General features: G+C 38.1%; 2 protein-coding genes across 2 annotated transcripts in view; one reads left to right on the top strand and one right to left on the bottom strand.

Annotated features, from left to right (window-relative positions):
* Positions 1-11,347, top strand: part of IMMP1L (inner mitochondrial membrane peptidase subunit 1) — a 37,376-nt gene extending 26,029 nt beyond the window's left edge. Inside the window, exons 5-6 of the mRNA XM_075712974.1 lie at positions 5,579-5,689; positions 11,087-11,347. Of these exons, the coding sequence (XP_075569089.1) occupies positions 5,579-5,689; positions 11,087-11,155 (180 nt within the window). The 3' untranslated portion in view covers positions 11,156-11,347. The remainder of the gene's footprint in view (positions 1-5,578; positions 5,690-11,086) is intronic.
* A 989-nt stretch (positions 11,348-12,336) lies between these two features.
* The window catches only part of DNAJC24 (DnaJ heat shock protein family (Hsp40) member C24), a 36,840-nt gene continuing 31,186 nt past the window's right edge, over positions 12,337-17,990 (bottom strand). Inside the window, exons 3-4 of the mRNA XM_075713110.1 lie at positions 13,435-13,503; positions 12,337-12,461 (exon numbers count right to left, since the gene is read on the bottom strand). Of these exons, the coding sequence (XP_075569225.1) occupies positions 12,337-12,461; positions 13,435-13,503 (194 nt within the window). The remainder of the gene's footprint in view (positions 12,462-13,434; positions 13,504-17,990) is intronic.

Below are 17,990 nucleotides of genomic sequence, written 5' to 3'. Positions count from 1 at the left end.
GTATATTATATCTTATTCATAAGCAGCTTAAACTATTCAATAAGTAAAAGGAAAATGCTAAACTGTTTGGAAGTACCTATGAATTTAAGGTAAATTCATTCTTTTATATTCTTTTAAGAAGTATTAAATTCCAGGTAATTCAGCCTTGTAGTGATATGTAGAAGATGTTGATTTAAAGTCTGCTATACTGTTAAAGTTCCAGTGTGGTTGCTACCATTTCATAGCTTTTTCCAGCACAAAAAAGGAAATGTAAATGTTTATGCTGATTTTTGAAAGTACTGAGCTAATGTTGTTGGCTTTTATATAGATGGCAACCTTAATATGAACATTTATGATAAGCCTACAGAAATGGTGCCTAGAGCAACTGGATCATCAAAAAAGAGTATCTGTTAAGCATTATTCACTCTTGGTTCTGAATTAATAAATAAAGGATTAAGGAATAGTTATGTGAGACTTTAAGTATAGAGTGATAAAACAAACTTGCGCATTTCTGTGGTGTATATTTTATCTTAACTAGATGCAATTTACTTAAATAAGGCAATTTAATCAGTATTTAGTAAATTTGTCATTTGATATTGTAGATTCTTTCATCATATTTCACTTTAATCAAGAAAGGTAACACCTGTGGTTTATTCACAAAAGCTTCTTTTGTTCGATGAACACCCGCAGGCCATGAAGCAATTACATTTGTTGCTTGTACCAAAGTAGGAGGCACTTAAATAGACCTTAGTAGGGATAGATGAGAATTTGCAGACTTTATTCTTTTGTCCAGCACCGAGATTAGTTCTTATCATAGCTCAAGAAGGAAGCCTCTGAGCTGAAAAGAAAAGATGGGAATGATTTAAAGTTCTTCTTAAGTTTGAAACTTTGATATTGCTGGAGGTGATGTGAATACCTGTGACCTTATGAAAGTTCAAACTTCATCTACTCCCAGCTGATTGTATGTGCTGATGTTCTTTGACAAACACAGACTGCTTGGAATTCCAAAAGGAGAGATTGCAAGAGATGCATGTTTATAAGTCTCCATTTATTAAAATCCCTATTTCTCCATCATTAGTACCTCCCCCACCAAGGTCCCCCAAAATCACAAACCAAAAAAAAAAAAAACCCCACCAAAACAAAAAAAACAACCCAAACCACAAAACCCTATTTTCATTTAGTTGGATTTGGGGGTATTTTTGAGGCAAATAATTTAATCTGTTAATCTTATTTGCAGTATATCGGTTTTCTAGTATGCCAGTTAATGCAGGGCAGGCATCTCATCTCTTGGTTTTGAAGTTAGTCAGATTACTCAAAGTTTGGCGTCATGTAAAAAGACCAAAAGAATAGAATTCTTTTTTGATTCCCCCAGTGCCCATTTATGTAAATTAATTTTTTATGCTAGTAAGTATGCATCAAATACCTGACCTGTACGACGGTTTTGCCACTTCAATGATACCACTAAGTAAATGAGAACAGCCCTCCAAATTTAGCCAGTTTGTGGCAGTGAAAGATGCTTGTGTATCTGAGCTGGAACAGAGTGAGCTACTGCTACACGTTTCGTTGTTCTAAATGCTAATCTTGCTCTTCTGGTCTGTCGGCTCCTGTCCTGGAGCCCTCAGAGCCTTGGAAGGGAGAAGGGGGAAGAGTCATGCGGCTGATCGCTGTCCTGTATTCTCATGCATATAAGCTGCACCTCAGATAACCGGTTCTGCCCGAGAACTGCTGTTCCTTGGAAATAAATCCTCAGATAATCTGCACAAAACCAGAGGCACAAGGGTTGCTGAGGCAAAGAGAGCAGTCTGCAGGCGATCAGAGCCAGCGTGTTTTCACATGCACCTGCGCTGCTCTGGAATTGCTGGTTTTGCACGTGACCCCCTAGTTAGCTGTGTGAAAACTCAGTTGTTGGGCTTGTGAGACCTTCACATCCTAGTTCTGGCCTATCTGTAAGAAAGAACTGAAATGCTGGCCAGCGTTAAGTTAAATGCTTTTGGCACTCTTGTCAAAATTTTCTTGTATTCACAATCTTTCTGTGTGTAGTAATGGTAACTGTGATTTCAGTTGTACTTCGTAGATAAAATTAATTTTGTCCAAGAGGTCCGTGGCCTGTAGATAACCAAAATGCAACGTTGTGAACTGTCAAGCAAGTGGCTTTCCCAGTGCCTTGGGTTTTTGGGCAGTAGCAGACTATTGTTGTGTAATTAATATATTCTCACTACAAATACAAGTTTTCAATAGTTTTTTTTTTTTTTTTCCTTTGGTTAAAAACGTATCTTGTTCCCAGCTACTGTGCTTGCACAGTTTTGAGGTGTTTCAGACTGGGTCATGATTCTGCAAAGGTTGATACTCAAAGTTAACTCTGATCAATGTGAGTAATGCCACTGAAATCGGTGATTTGGTCTAGAAATAGCTTGGTGCATAAACCCTTTGAAGGATTCTGGCTTTAGCCTTTATTTCAAAGGGGTGTAACCAACTTTTTTTTTTTAATTAATGATTATGGCCTGTCACTGGTATTTGGTTTTCCATTTTCATGTAATTCATGTGATTTTTATTGCTTGTCTTAATTCTAGATTGTAGTGAAATGCCTAGATGATGGACAGGCATCATACAAAGGTTATTACACTGTATTATCTCTAGATGAATCATACATTGTGACAGTACTCTTAACGACAAATTTAGAGGTACAGGGTCCTGTCACACCTTCCGTGGACAACTACGGAAGTTACCGTAAGTGGTGAATTTCAGGATATAGGAATGTACTTTATTGCAAATGTTCTATCTGGAATGCCAACTATGAACATCTTGCCTAGACAAGTAATTCTTATTAGTATTAGCAGTAGTAAGTGATATGCTACAGCTGGCAAAAGCACTTTATTTTTTATAATTTTAGAGCATGGAAGAACGACGGGAAGGTCTAGAAGTGTTTGCATGTACTTGTGTTATGAGTGGGTCCTTATTTCACATATTAACAGATGAGCTTCATGTTCTGCCTATGAATCGGGGAACGTGAGAAAGCATGGGAACCGGTACAGTAGAAGGGGAGCAGGTAGCGTGTAAAACAGTAGCACACTGCAAGAAGTGACGCTTCTTCAGAAATGTGAAATGTTAATGTGGGTTTCCTTTTGCACTTCATTAAAAAAAAATCTTCCTTTCATAGTAATTTATACTTCTCATTTTTGTATATTTGCTGAGAGAGTCTTTCAAAATGACAGTAGTTTGACGTATGATTTGTAATTCTGGTAGATGCTGGACAGGAGGGTTTGCACCAGCAAGGTCAGAACGCTGCTTTGCATTGTAATATGCACCTGAAAAACAAACTCGTGTAAGATGTGGATGCAGTGAATGCTTTAGGTGGTACACTGCAAATAAGTGAAGATGACTATCCAACTAACCTAACAATTGCTGCTGGACGTTCTACTCAGGCTGTGTACCACAGAATTTGTGAGGAAAATAGGAATGTCAGTACATTCTCAAATGGAGACCTATCAACAAAGCTGTCCACGTGTGATGAGATGTGTATTCTACACAGGTCATTTGACTTTGGATAGAATTTTTTAAAATTTATTTATTTAAATTTGACTTCTGGTTGGTTATTTTGTTTGCAAAGCTGCTTGGGTAGGAGGAGGGCCAAAGTCATGTAGCTGAAACCAACTGGCCTTTCCAGAGAAAGCTTCTCCATGCACATGCGAGCAATCTGATAAGCCTACAAAGTAACAAAGGTGGCAGGCAAGCTGGATATGGAATTCCTGTGTTGAAGGACTGGGAGAACAGGAAGTAAAGGACCTGGCTAGAACTAGCAGATCAGTTTAAAACAAACAAGGCAGCACTCCTTTATACAGGAGACTGTGGAAGGAGACAGTATCAGTAGGTTTCAAAAGGGTTTAGACATATTGCTGGTCTGCAGCTCCACATACAGATTCTAAAATGAGGAGGCAGGGACGTGTGCGCTCTGACATGCCTAACGCACCTGTCCTGGATACCAGAGAAATACGGGCGGGTGCTGGGGAGGAGATGGACAGACTCACACATGCTGGCCATGCTGAGTATCTCTTTTTGCCACTGTCACAGACAAACTATTGGTTCTCAACCCGTAGCTTATACATTTGCAACAGCAAACAAAGGGACTCTGGGGTAGCGTGCTGTCCTCAGATCCCAGTCTGGTGACAGGCAGGTGGGAGCATGACTGAGCAAGAGCCTAAAAGGCTTATTTAAAGACAAGGGTCCCAATAAGCGTTACCTGGCCAGACACCTGTAAGTACCAACGATTACACTTCAACTGCATTCTCCTCAAATGTTTATCTGGGCGACCTGATTTTATTCTTAATGGTTTACATCCAGACATTAGTACTAGAGTGGTATTTTATTTTGTTTAGTCTGTTATCCTTGAATTCTGTGTGTGTAGACTATTGTATTTATGAGTCCATGTGGCTTCATTCTAAAACATTAACGTTTATACTGCTCAAACTCTGAGTTTCATTTGAAATTGGGTTTTTAAAATTTTGTTTCCTTTTTTTTTTTTTCCCTCTGAGTTGTGGGCGTAGTAACATTTCAAGTACGTATTTGGTTTTGGAAAAATATGTATGTTAACTTAAAGTCCACGTTAAATATTATCTAGATTGAGAATTTGTTGCTACTTTTAAATTTTCAGCCTGCTTTAGAATTTCAGAAACAAAAACAGATTAATATAAAATAATAATTATTTTATTTGGTAACTTGTAAGTGGTTATTTATATCTGAAATGTTTTTTAAAAAACATATCAAAATAGGGGTGTATATTCCAAGCGGAAATCTTAGTTTAAGACTTACAGTAGCAACTTTTTCATATATGAAAGCTTTATACTCTTACTTAGGTAACTAACACAGCTATGTTGCTATTTCTCATTTTGTCATTGAGTCAGTCAGTGAATGCCATGAATCTACGGTATGTAATATAGTCAATACATAATATATATAGGCAATGAAAGGTCTTTGTCATATAGTATAAGGTCACCATCATTAATTTTCAAATTACAAAAAGGGATTTGCTGTTTTGTGATCATCATTATTGCAATATAATGTGTTGTGGATTCTGCCTGCACATAGAATGAACTGTGATCTTAATTAGAACTTTGACAAGCCTACTCTGATAAAATGATGAGATTATTCGTAATTGATGTCACAATCAATTACCAGTTAGTTCATCATGAATCTACTAACAGGTCTAGCCTTGGTGCTGGCCCCAGGATGTTGATGAGTGTGTGGCTGCCCTGTTCATGCTGTTACTGCGACAGGAGGGCAGATTTTCAGTCAACATCCTAATGACCTCTTTTGAAGTCTATTAAATTAATGACCCTGTCACATTGGTCTAACCTCTTACATCTTCATTTTGGATTTTTTGTTGCAAACCATTGTTTTTTGAGCACATGATAGAACAGATACTTTGGAGCACTCCTCCTTATCCCTCCAAATCTGGCACTGCGTCTTACTAAATTCAATAAAAAATTAATTCATTATACAGTCATGAAATACAGAACAGAGAAATCGGAAAATACATTGTAAGGCAAACTATGCTTAATGCTATTCTGTTCTCTTTTTACATTTCAATCTTGCTTAATCACAGGTGCCTAAAGGTCATGTTTGGTTAGAAGGTGATAATCTCAGGAATTCGACAGATTCCAGGTGCTATGGACCTGTTCCTTACGGACTGATAAGAGGACGCATTTGTTTTAAGGTATATATATTTATAGTATCTAAAAATAGTTGCATTAATACATTTTTAATGCCTGGGTGTTAGGTATTAAAACTTGCCTTGTTAACTCTCTGGCCAACGCAAATGTAAAGGAAAGCGTGAACACTTGCTGTAAAAGGATAATTCAGCAACGGGGCGGGAGGGTTTGAGGGAGGACTTGTCTTTTGAGCAGCATTCTGAGCAGTCGCTGCCTCTGAAACGGAATGAATTATTTTGCAAGCAAATCCAAACCTGATAAAAACCACAACCATACACACATATACACACACCCTAGTGCATGGATATACATTCCATCCTTAATTTGATTCTCACCTCTGCAAAATGGTAGAAAAGGGCAGCTCCGTATTTCACTGCTGTTGTAATTTGAGAAGTGTAGTTCCATAGTTCAGAAAACAAAGATGGAGGAAAAGGTTGTATTTCTGGGACTTGCACACATACTTTATACATGTAGGCTGGCCTTGCTGCATTTTAAACTAAGTCTGTGAAAAAGCCTTAACAGTAAAGTAAAATCTGTGCCACCATAATTGTCCGCCACATTTTTGTTTAAAAAAAAAAAAAAAAAGCTTGTACTGTATAAACCCCCATGGTTCCTTCTCCTTCTGTTTCAACAATTCTGCAGCTTTAGTTCACACTGAATTACTTCTTCATATTACCTGCATTATTAATTTACTCATTTACTAAAAAGAAGAAACTAAGACAATTTCCATAAAAAGTTTAATCTAAGAAACAAGGGAGTATGTATTATAGAAACTATGCACCAGCTTTTAGAAAGCTAGATTTAAAATGGTGCCATTCAGAACAATAAGAAAAAGTTTTGAAAACTGTTCTCTATATATTGCAACACATCCACAAAAACATAATTTGGCACAGCTGTACTACATGCACAGTAATCTTTCCCATTTAACAAAGTTTTATACACTTACAGTTTTTATGAACCCAACTTAGGACTTTTCAAAAAACGTTGCAGCTACTGAGCCTAATCACTAATTGCTTACTAAACCTCAAGTAACATGTCCGCCTCAGCCCCACCACTGAGTTTTGTCTGACCTCTGTTCTTTCTGGACAGCATTTGCTTTGAGTTCTTCCCCAGTGTTTATTGAGTGCTCTCTGTTCCTTCTCTGTATTGTTTGCCTTACCATGTACACCAGAGGGAAAAATGCTGATTCTACATAGGGCTATTTTTATGACCCAAGTTTTAGCTTGGATTATTAACTGCTAAAATACAAATGCTGCTAATATGCTGACAGCCCTCTTAATAAGAATGTGGTATTAATAATCCAACTGAAAAAAAAATAATTCTCTGCTGCTGTTTACTACTTTAAGGGGACTGTTACCAAATAATGGATATATTAAGAACCTGCGTATGTGGGCAGCCATACTTGTTCACAGTATCCCTCCACAGCAATAAATTTGTGTCCAGCTTGTACCCCAACAAGGAAGATGTTTGAGAGACTTTATTAAACGTGACTGACAGGACTGAACCCTAAATTTAGCAAGCAGTAAACTATGTAAAATGAATGAAACTGATACAGAGTTATTACATATTGAAGAGGTACTTTCGGACTCCAGATTATTGTCTGTTTAAAAAGATAGTATGCAATCACTTGATACTTAATCAAAATTATTATTTAATCAAATTTTATAGCAGTTGCTTTATGATGGTGCATAGGGTAGCGATTATTGACATTTTAATGAGATTTATGTATATGGTGCCTAACAAAAGCAAAAATTAGTTTACTTCTCAAATGAGTGATTGTAGTTTGGGTTGTTTATGGCAATTCACATTAGAGTACAGTGATCTTGCCATTGTATGTTGCTATTGAACATTACAGTGAAAGGCAGCAGAATACAGCTAGTGTGCATGGTAGTAGCTAATTAGTAGACCACTGGCCAAGAAACCTATATGTGCTTTTTAATGTAGTCTACTAGAGGTTTCATGTAAAATTGTTTACTGCCTTGAGAATGGAAGCTTATGTGGCTTTATCTTAAAGTGGATTTTGGAGAAGCAGATGTAGCAGTGCCTTCGAATGCTAAGCTACATTTTTAGTAATGGATGCAAAAAACCCAAATCTAATTTGGAAGTAATGGATTTCAAAAGAAGAGAGCGAGCTTGTATCAAGTTTGTTTAGGCAACTTATTCTTGGCAAAACATAAACGTTAATTCTCTCTGTAGCTTATCTGTGAAGTTTAGACCTAAGACTCTCAGTCAATGTTGGTGCACCAGTTTTTAACCCATACAGAAATAATGATGCTTGATTTGCCCCTTTTCCTCCCTGCCACCATACCAGCTGCCACTCTGAGAGACAAGTTCATTCCATAAAAAGGCCACTGAAAAGTAGCCGCAAATTCAGTAAAAGCCTAGGGAGTCCCACTTGACTGAACTCCATGCTTCATCCTGTCCTAGGTAGGATAGGATATCCTGTGCATTCCCTGGACTTAAGCTCCATGTTAAAAATAGACCTGTAGTGTATCTTCAAAAGAGCTAGTTAGCCCCATTTATCCCCCATCCATCAGATCAAATCTGTGTAAGTCAAACCAAAGAGGGCAAGGGGAAATAGCTGCTAATTGGACTAGCCAGTTCGAACGAACAAGTCACAGTCAGCTTCTGTCATAACTTTAAAAGACTTGGCAATTACTACATGCAGTGGCATGTCTTTGGTTCCTATGGAAGGCTTGTTCCATCTCCTTTCCAACCATGAGTATTGTTTTTTGCATTCTCTCCTGCACGCAGATGAGATAAAACACCATTTTCATTCTAACTGTGACACTAGGATTATGGTGATGAATTTGAAACTAAATTGTCAAAACAATATTTAAAACAAATTTTATTACTTTCACTGTAAGGAAGTTCCAATAGGTATCATTTGAATTGCCTGAAATGAGATCTGTGCCACAGCGAGTGGCCTAAGAAACTTCCTTCTCTGGGCCTTTACTCAGATCAGCTTAAATTTGTAATACAGGATATTCCTATTCCCTTTTACTCCCATTTGCCTTTGAGGCCAAATAAAGGCTTGACACCCAGCCTGCAGCCAGCACAGGCCCTCTGGAGAGCCTTGGATTCCATAGCTTTGCTTCTAACCAAGATCACAAATATCCTTCTGTTGCTGGTTTGTGTATCTATATATTTGTGTGGAACTTAAAATAGCTCACTGGCTAATATGCATACAGAGACAAAACATTACCTCTGTGTATTTCTGTCTATCAGATGTTCCTCATGCTCTTCTTTAATGGCACATGCCAAAAAAGACAGGTATTTTCTAAGATACTTGCACAAAGGCTTTGAGCCTTTTTCAGATCCACAGAACTCGAGGACCTGGGAATGACTTACCCTTCTGTCCTCCTGCGGGCCCAGGCACAATCCACCTGATGGCAACTTAGCACAGCGCAGCAAGGGGCCTGGCAGAGGCAAGCCTAGGGAGCTTCTAGCAGTGCACGGTCCCAGTCTAGTAGCAAGTTGGTGCTACATCTTGCGCTCAGTCTCCCATCCTTAACTGCCTCTGCCTCTTCTGTCATTGTCGTTAGCGCAGGGGACAAGTCATGGGGTTTGAAATACTGAACCTTGGCACTGTGCTTCCTCTCTTAAACTGAGAAAATTACTTTTTCACTCCACACAGAAAGCAGCAAAAGCTCCTTCTGTGCTGTGGATGTTCCATGAACTCAGTTAAAGAGTAAGTTGCTGTCCCTGGAAGGTGACTCCATACCTTCCTTAAGATCAAATTCTAAGGAAAAATGAGCAAGATACATATCATACTAATGGATGCTTGGGAACAAAAATCTTTCTCTAAGTTGCTTCATCTTAAGCAGGGGCTGTGAGATTTTTATGGGATTAGAGCCACAGAAGGGAATCCATTCTTCAACATCATCTCTTTGCCTTCTTCCTGCTGATCCCCTTGTGCCATCTTTGAAAGAATGTATAGTGAAGAGACACAGGCAGTCAAGGGAGACAAAGTGTAAAAGAATGTCCTTGATTACCTCTTACTTTTTTTTTTGCATCCAAGACCAGCCTAGATGTAATTAGTGAAGGTTCAGAGGAAAGTACTCCCAGGAGCATTCAGTAGTATGAACAGCTATATAGTTAATTTCTGGAGAGAAAGGTTTTTTTCTTACTGGTGACCATGATTCTCTGACACTTGTGCTTGTACTTGGTCATGATTTGTGCTCCTCCTTTTCCCAGATAGTAGTCCCCTTCTCAGAGGAACCCCTTGGTTGAGAGCCCCTGATGGGGGCAGGCCCTCCACCCCTTTTATACCTATTTGCATGGTATAAGCTTACCTATAAGCATATGGATTTTTTTTTTTCCCCCAAGGTTTGGCGTTTGCAGTTCAAATGCCCATCTTGAAAATACAAACGTATACCTCACAGAACTACTTTCACTGGGAGGTAATGTTCATGGTATTCTTTCTTCTCCTAGATGGATCAAAAATGTTGTCCTGGTTTCGGCTGGAATAGAGTTAATTTTCTTCCTAGTAGCAGGCATAGTGCTGTGTTTTGGATTTAGTAGGAGAAGAATGTTGATAACACACTGATGTTTTTTAGTTGTTGCTCAGTACTGCTTATGCTAGTCAAGGACCTTTCAGCTTCCCATGCTCTGCCAGGTGCACAAGAAACTGGGAGGGGGCACAGCCAGTATAGTTGATCCAAACTGCCCAAAGGGCTATTCCATACCATATGACGTCATGCTCAGTATAGACACTGGGGGGGGTTGGCCAGGGAGCAGCAATCGCTGCTCGGGAACTGGCTGGGTATCAGTCAGCGGGTGGTGAGCAATTGCATTGTGCATCAGTTGCTTTGTATGTTATTATTGTTATTATCATTATTATACTGTTACTATTAGCATTACTATTTTACTTTATTTCAATTATTAAACTGTTCTTCTCTCAACCCAGGAGTGTTTCTCACTCTTACTCCTCCAATTCTCTCCCCTCTCCCATCGGGGTAGGGGGAGTGAGCGAGCGGCTGTGTGGTGCTGAGTTGCTGGCTGGGGCTAAACCACAACAAATGTATACTTTGTCTTTTAAGTTAAGAGGTTTACAAGCTAGAAAACTTTGAATTTAAAAGATATATTCCTCAAAAATATTTATTTCCAAGGCTGAAAAAAATAACGTGATTTGTGAGGCCCTCCATAGCAAAGCATGTTGTGTATAACTTAGCGTTGTCTCCAGCCACTATGGAATGATGATTCCTCCTGGTATATATAGTATTTATTAGTCCTAGTAAAAGAAACACACAGGTGAGAAAAGCTCATATACCCTGTCAACCAAAGAGCTAAAAAATTATGCAGTTTATGAAACAATTACAACAATAACAAATGAAAATACTGAACAAATGAAATACTGAAGTTGTGACAAAAATCTCTTGTAACTGTGTTTTATTTTACAGATATGGCCTCTGAATGACTTTGGATTTCTACGTGCAAGCCCCAATGGCCATAGATTTCTTGATGATTGAAAGACTTAAGTGACTATTGCCAGCTTTCATAATATTTTCTACTAAAATCAATAGAACTATTTTTGTTTAGAATAAACACAAGTATTACTTGACAAAGATGTCTCTTTCTGGGATTACATGTAACTTGAAGGTGGGAATGATACACTGCTGTCATCAACAAAAATGATATGCCTCTTACTCTGTTTCCTCTGGCTATTCACAGTAAGTGCTTGCATTTATTCGAAAGTTTTGATTTTTACTACAAGCCAAGGTTAGCATTGACTGTTAACAAGGGATGAAAAAGGTGCAGTCCACTATTATACTGTCACACATCCAGAGCCACACATAGGCTATGCCTACATTAGCAAGTAGTGTGGGATTGGAACTGAAAACAGTAACAGTGGGGTTCCGGATTTGCTAGTCACTTCTGTCAGTTTTGTAGGGTTTTCCTTAAACTGGCTCTAGTTTGGCACGGTAGACTGCATGCCCAGCTTCCTGGTTAGTTTTCATCTAAGGAATGAAGACTGCATTTGTTCAGATGATGGAGAGAGTTGGTTAAAAAGTGTGCTCCTCCTCCAAGCTGAAAAGTTAATGCAGATGCAGCGGTACAGCCCAGTGCATAGGCACTGGACCTGCTACCAGCCTGTCAGATCTGCGCGTCTCTGCCACCTCTTTCCAAGGCTCACGTCCTCGTGAGGATTTAATGAAGTTAAATACTTAGCATAGAAATAGAAAATGTTCCTGTTTCCCATTAATGCACCTTACTCTTCATTATCATCAAAGCATTCTCACATGTATGCCTCCTGATTAAATTTTGTCATCCGAGCTGTTAAAGGGATTTAACCTAAGAGGTAGGGCCTGAGGTATGGTTGATACAGACTGAGATTGAAAGAAGCTACTCCGTTGTTTGCTGGGAAAGAAATGTCATTTAGATCATGAGCTACATTCCACTTGTACAGAACTTAGTGTTCTGTTCTTGAGGTTTTTTATAACTAGCTCTTTAGCGGTGGAAGGAAAAAAAGCCAAGCCTCACGTCTGCAGAGCTATGGTAGCGAATGGGCACGTTTCCTTTCTTAAGCCTGACAGAACTTACTCTTGCAGTGTCCGCCTTGTCTTTTACATACATTTCTTAGCAGATGCTGACCCCTGCTTGTCCAGTCTTTTTAGAATTTTGTAACTCTGAGTGTGCTTGATAGAAACAATCATTGAAGGATCTCGATAACAAGTGAACATGTGTCACAACAAACCAAAGATACATCTTTGGTTTCATTCTTGAAGACAGTGTAATTCCCACCACATCGGCATGAGAGAGTATAACATTGTTCATCTGCCAAAAAAGAAAACAAAAAAGTCTTTAGTGCTTGAGAAGATTCAAGAATTTATTCTGGATTTTCTTCACAAAGCTGCTCTTAATAACGAAACATCATTTGTGTGTGTGACCCTCCCATTGCTGGATTGCGAATATCAGTACCCATGCAACCATCTGTTGCTCAAAAAATAACTATACTGTTAAAATGTATTTCAGTGACTGCGAGGCATTCTTATGCCAAAGAGCCAGGGTCAGTGTAGTCTCTTTAAAAGAGCAAATAATAAAAAGGTGCACAACACTGAAGCAGACATATGTTAAAAGGATACATACACTGAATATTTCTGAATGAGAACTTGATTCTGACAAAGTACCAAGATCTTTAGAGAGCAATTAAGAACAAACTAAGGGGTGTTAATTATACATATGACAGATCAAGGATGGTTCCAAAACAGACTGCTCACCCAGGAAACAAACATAAACAGAAGAAAGGAAAACAGATAGGATTTTTCCCCCCACAGCTTAAAAAAAGTAAAAAAAAAAAAAAAAAACAACAGCCATTCATCAAAAAAAAAGCAAGTAAATGATAAAAGCTAGAGGAATATAAAGGAGAGAAATAACAGTCAGACAAAAAAAAAAAATCTGTATGAAAACACTTGCATTCTACCATCACAGAAAGAGTAAGATGATGCACGAGAGATTTGGTAAGAATCTGGAAGTCTAAATACTCAATTATACTGCAAGAGGAGAGCTAGGTGAAAAGTGGTACTGCAAGCGGGGGGCAGAGGAGAGAGGAAGAAAGAATAAGAAGTATCACAGAAAGTGAAGTTCCAGTTCAGGTAATCACAGAGAACAGAATAGCTAAATCTGAGGCAAATGTTAAAAAAGTAGAACTTAAAATAAGGCAACATAATGGTATAAGATGCAGAAAAAAATAGAAAACCTTTGCAGTAACAATGAAAGGCACCGGGAACAAGTAGTAAGGCACTCATACCTTCATTCCAGGACATATCCTCAAGACAAATTTGTGCATGTAGTGGCCATTCTTTTGTCAGATTATCTTCTATAAAGAAAATATGACAAATGTTCAACCCTGGTAACATACAGGTCCTTATTTCTTCCTGATAAATTAATAGTTTTATATACCTAGCTGTCAATGTGGTCCCTACTAGAGAGTCATACCTAGACTACTTTATCAGTTAAAAATGCAGTTCTCTCAAATTTTAGTTTCCGTATCTCTGAATAAGCTGCAAAGTGTCTTACTGTAGCCAGGAGAAGTAAATGGTGAAGCTGCATTACTGAAATTAAGATGCTACTGAAACCAGTACTTTTGTGCTCCCCAAACAATTCTGCGAAATTGGGGGCAAACTTTTTTATATAAATACCTTTTAAAAGCCCGGCTGTAACTACAATTTCACAGGCTGAAATTGTGAATGTCTGCTTACCTGTACTTGTCACAAAATCATGGAATGGCTGAGGTCAGAAGGGACCTCTCAAGATCACCAAATCCAACCCTCCTCCACAAGCAGGGTCAGCTAGAGCACATTGCCCAGGACCATGTCCAGTCAGATTTTGAGTATCTCCACAGGTGGTGACTCCACAATCTCTCTTAGGCAACCCCTTCTCTTTTAGAAAGGAGCAACCGATAAACCTCCCCAATAAGCACCAAGTAAACATTAGGGTTGCGTGTGAAAAGAACACCAAGATTCCTGCAAAAAGGTATTACTAACAAAAGAGAAATGAAAAACACTTTTAGGGGAAGACTAGTCCAAGTGTTCTTTTATGATAAAGAGTCAGCACAGAAAAAGTCATTTCTAGCCTGCACCCGTGAGATCTGTTGCCATTTGATCCCCTAGATTCTTCGAACACCGAGTACAGCATGAAATGAAAAGTGTACAATACAAATGAAATTACCAAATGCAAACTGCAATACAAATTGGTTTTTGCAATCTATCAGCACACTCTTACCTGATGTACAAAGTTCACACCAAGTTCTTTAACTTAACAGTGTAAGATTTTGTCAACAAAGTTACAAGTGAAGCCATAAAAAGTAATATTTAAAAAAAAAAAAAAAAGGACATAAGCCCCTTACAACTTACTACACAAAACCTCCCAGCTGCTGCCTGACACCTGGAAGCTCCAACTCCCCCAGTGCTGTATTTTAAAGAACCAGAAATGCCTGAAAGCTGATATTTAGCACATACACAGAAATGCCTTAGAACTGGCAAGACTGAGGAGCTTAGTGCTTATTTAAGGTTTAAATCGGGTTGTTATTGAGAAAGTGGGTGTTCCTTCTGTTGGATCAGTGAGTTTTTAAATAAGTTTTATAGTTTAATAACATCAAGTTTTCTAGAGCATATAGTGTTGTCTATGGCTTTCTATGAAAACTAAGTTTGCAGTGAAAGAATTTCTTATTCCAGAACTACTTATTGAGCACTTGCTGAAAAAGCCAGAGGCCCAGATTATTTTATGTTGTTTTAATTCCCGAGAGATTGACCTACCCTTATCACTAGATTGCAGGGTATTCTAAATGGTTCCCGGCTTCTTCTGTATAACTGTTCTTTGCTCCAGACTGAGAAGCAGAAATGATGGACTTCGCAGCTACCTCTTCCAATAATACCCCAGAAAAACTGCACATCTCCAACCTTTACCTGATCAGATAATGGACTATTTCCTTCTTTATCACCAAACATCATCATCTGATTGCAACCACCTTACTCTTCAAAAGTTGGTACCAGATTTTGAACAGTGAAGTAGTGACTCAGAAGAGATGTACATCAATATTCTATTAGCTGATTTCACACATTAACTACGTAAGGCAGGCTATGCACAAGTAATACTCCTGACTTACAACAAAGTAATGTAAGTTGCTGCAAAGAAGTTGAAGGCTACTATGAAAGTATAATCCTAGCAATAGCTAACCACAGCTTTCTCTATAGTTAATTATCTAAATTAAAATCTAACCAATCTGTTTTACTGGTTTCTGGGGGATTTTTTTTTTGTTTCCCTTTCATAGCTCTATCAGTTTTAAAAGTATAGTATCATAGGTAGAACTATTAATGTAACATACCAGTAGTGAAATGAACACCTTGCATTTTAACTATATGTATAATTGGGGGGAAAAAAGAAAAAGAGTGAATACTTATATTTTGGGTTTTTAAATTTGACATTTAAGGCCAGTTTAAAAAAAAAAAACCACCACCAAATATTAAGTCCCAGTCTTTATTTTGCAACTAAATGACTATTCTGATTTTAACAGAAATGTACATTATAGATCCTCAAGAATGAGCCTAATCTAAATCAGTTTTAGTAAAGGAGATTAAAACAAATCAGACACACATTGGAAATAATGACAGAATCAATACAGCCTCTTTTGATGTTACCTTTGCCGAACACCTATTCTGTAATGAAAAGGTCAGAATTAAAATTAACCCACTCACACCTAATACTTCAGTGCTGTCAAAGAAAGTGGGGAAAAAAAAATCAGCAAGATCGTAAAGATGACAGAAAACTGGAAGATAGACCTATCAATCAGTCATTCTCATTGTTGTGCATGTTCTCAATTACATAAACAAGTGTTATGGGTAATGTTTTAATTATACAAAGTAACAACATTTTTCATAACACCTGATCAGAACATTAGTTAACTGCATGAAATGTCCAAAATAAAACAAAAGGTCAGATGGTCTTAACTCCTGCCAAATAACTCTAACATTACTTGGAGTTAGTCTGGTACAGCCTTCTAGCTACAGAACATGAGAACAGGAACAGTGAATGTCCTGAAAACAGCCACAAAACCAGTCGGAGGCCTCTGCTCTAGCAGGCCTTGTGCAAAATAAAGATTCCTCCTCCTCTTTTTTGAGGAGGAAAAAAAAAAACTAAAGCAGAGATCAAAATAAAGCCTGTCTGTCTACCTACCTTCAGGTTCTTCTCTCCACTGTGGAGGAAGACAATACCGTAGCTGTGAGAACAGTGTGAAAAAGGCAAGTGCTTCCTATTTCACCTGGTGGGGTGGGTTTTTTTAATACTTGGAAGAAAAATTCACAAAGGAAAATGGTCTCTTAGGTTGTAGGAAGAAGAGATTTTCTTAAGCTTCATTTATAGGTAGCAAAAAATTGAGTTAAAAAGAAGCCAGACTTTCCTATTTGGAATTCATGAAGCAGGATTTCACTCAGAACAAGTTTTATAGGATTGGAAGTGGAGGTCTGGGTCATGACTTGCTGATAGAAAATACAAAAAGGGCAGATGGACCATATACGACCATGAAGAGAACTGGTGAGATGCAAATTCACGAGGTTACCATACTTCCTAAAGTACAGTTACTCACAAAGTAGTGAAGAAGGTGGCTGAGGAGAAGTCTACCCTCTCTTCTAGTCCAAACATAGTACAATATGAAGCTCAGGAAACAGAATTTCAGCGAAGGTTTTCTAATTCATTACTGCAATTGTAATTTTAAAAATGTAAAAAAAAAAAAAAAAAAAATCAACAGGCTGGTTATCTCAAAAGACATAAATTTTCATTTAGTACTCTTGAGTAAGTCTCCAAACGTAGCACACAATCCAGTAACCACTCTTGTCAGTTTGTTTTGTATTGCTGCATATATTTGGTTATCTGGTTCAAGCAGGAGAAACTCACTTTCCAGAGCTGAACAAAGCTTTTTTAGTTTCTACTTCTCCTATGAAATACACTATCCAATCTAATATACCTTAAGAAGCAGAAACCGATTTAGCCAGTGATTTAAAAACGGAGACACAGCCCAGTGTGAGTTTGGGGAGCTTACAAGCAGAACTACAAACCTACTGCTTTTCACAGAGCATGTTAGTGACTCTAATACTTTCTGTGCTCTTCCTTATTTCATCTACATCATTATTATTACAGCCATGACTCTCGTTAGTGGTTCTGTGAAGTGAACCAGTGTCTGATTTTCCCTCCCTTGCTGGAGGAGGTGGTTGTTTAAGACTGGTATTGTTCCCAGTACCAAGTTTGGTGGTAGGCTTACTTATACGTGACGTCTGCTCAAGCTGTAGAATTCTGTGTACCGAGTTGTACTTTCTGAAACACATTCCCGAACATACAGGGAAAATGGTGAAGACCTGATCATCTACCATAACTTGGAAAACAAATTTTAATTCCCAAGAAGTACAGCCTGCCCGGCTTTGCCATCTATTGGATTTGTCTGACAACAAGAGGTGAAAGGATTCTGCAGCTCCATTGTCTCAACTGCAGGATCTGAGAAAACACTGGCAGGCTCATCAGAGAGGTTTATGAGCCTGCAATTCAAAGAGATTAAAAGGAAAAATCTACTGAGATTCTTTCAGGCTACAGAACAACATTAAATAACTATTAGCAGCTTGGTTTAGTAAAGCTTTACTAGAGCCCTTGCTGGGTCATTCAGAAATTGTAAAAGAGGAAAGGTATTTAAGTTTCACTTGAGGATACAATAAATATTTCTTGGGCTATTTAAGGCTGAGTTGCAAGGGTTGCAAGCAGTAAATGGAAATTTAACCCTTTTAACAGTTTATGGTAATAGTAAAAATAGTCATAACACTT

Source organism: Pelecanus crispus, chromosome 6 (assembly GCF_030463565.1).
Source record: "Pelecanus crispus isolate bPelCri1 chromosome 6, bPelCri1.pri, whole genome shotgun sequence".
NCBI lineage: Eukaryota > Metazoa > Chordata > Aves > Pelecaniformes > Pelecanidae > Pelecanus > Pelecanus crispus.
Note: the sequence above shows the minus strand (reverse complement) of the source record. Positions and strands in the feature narration are given on the sequence as shown.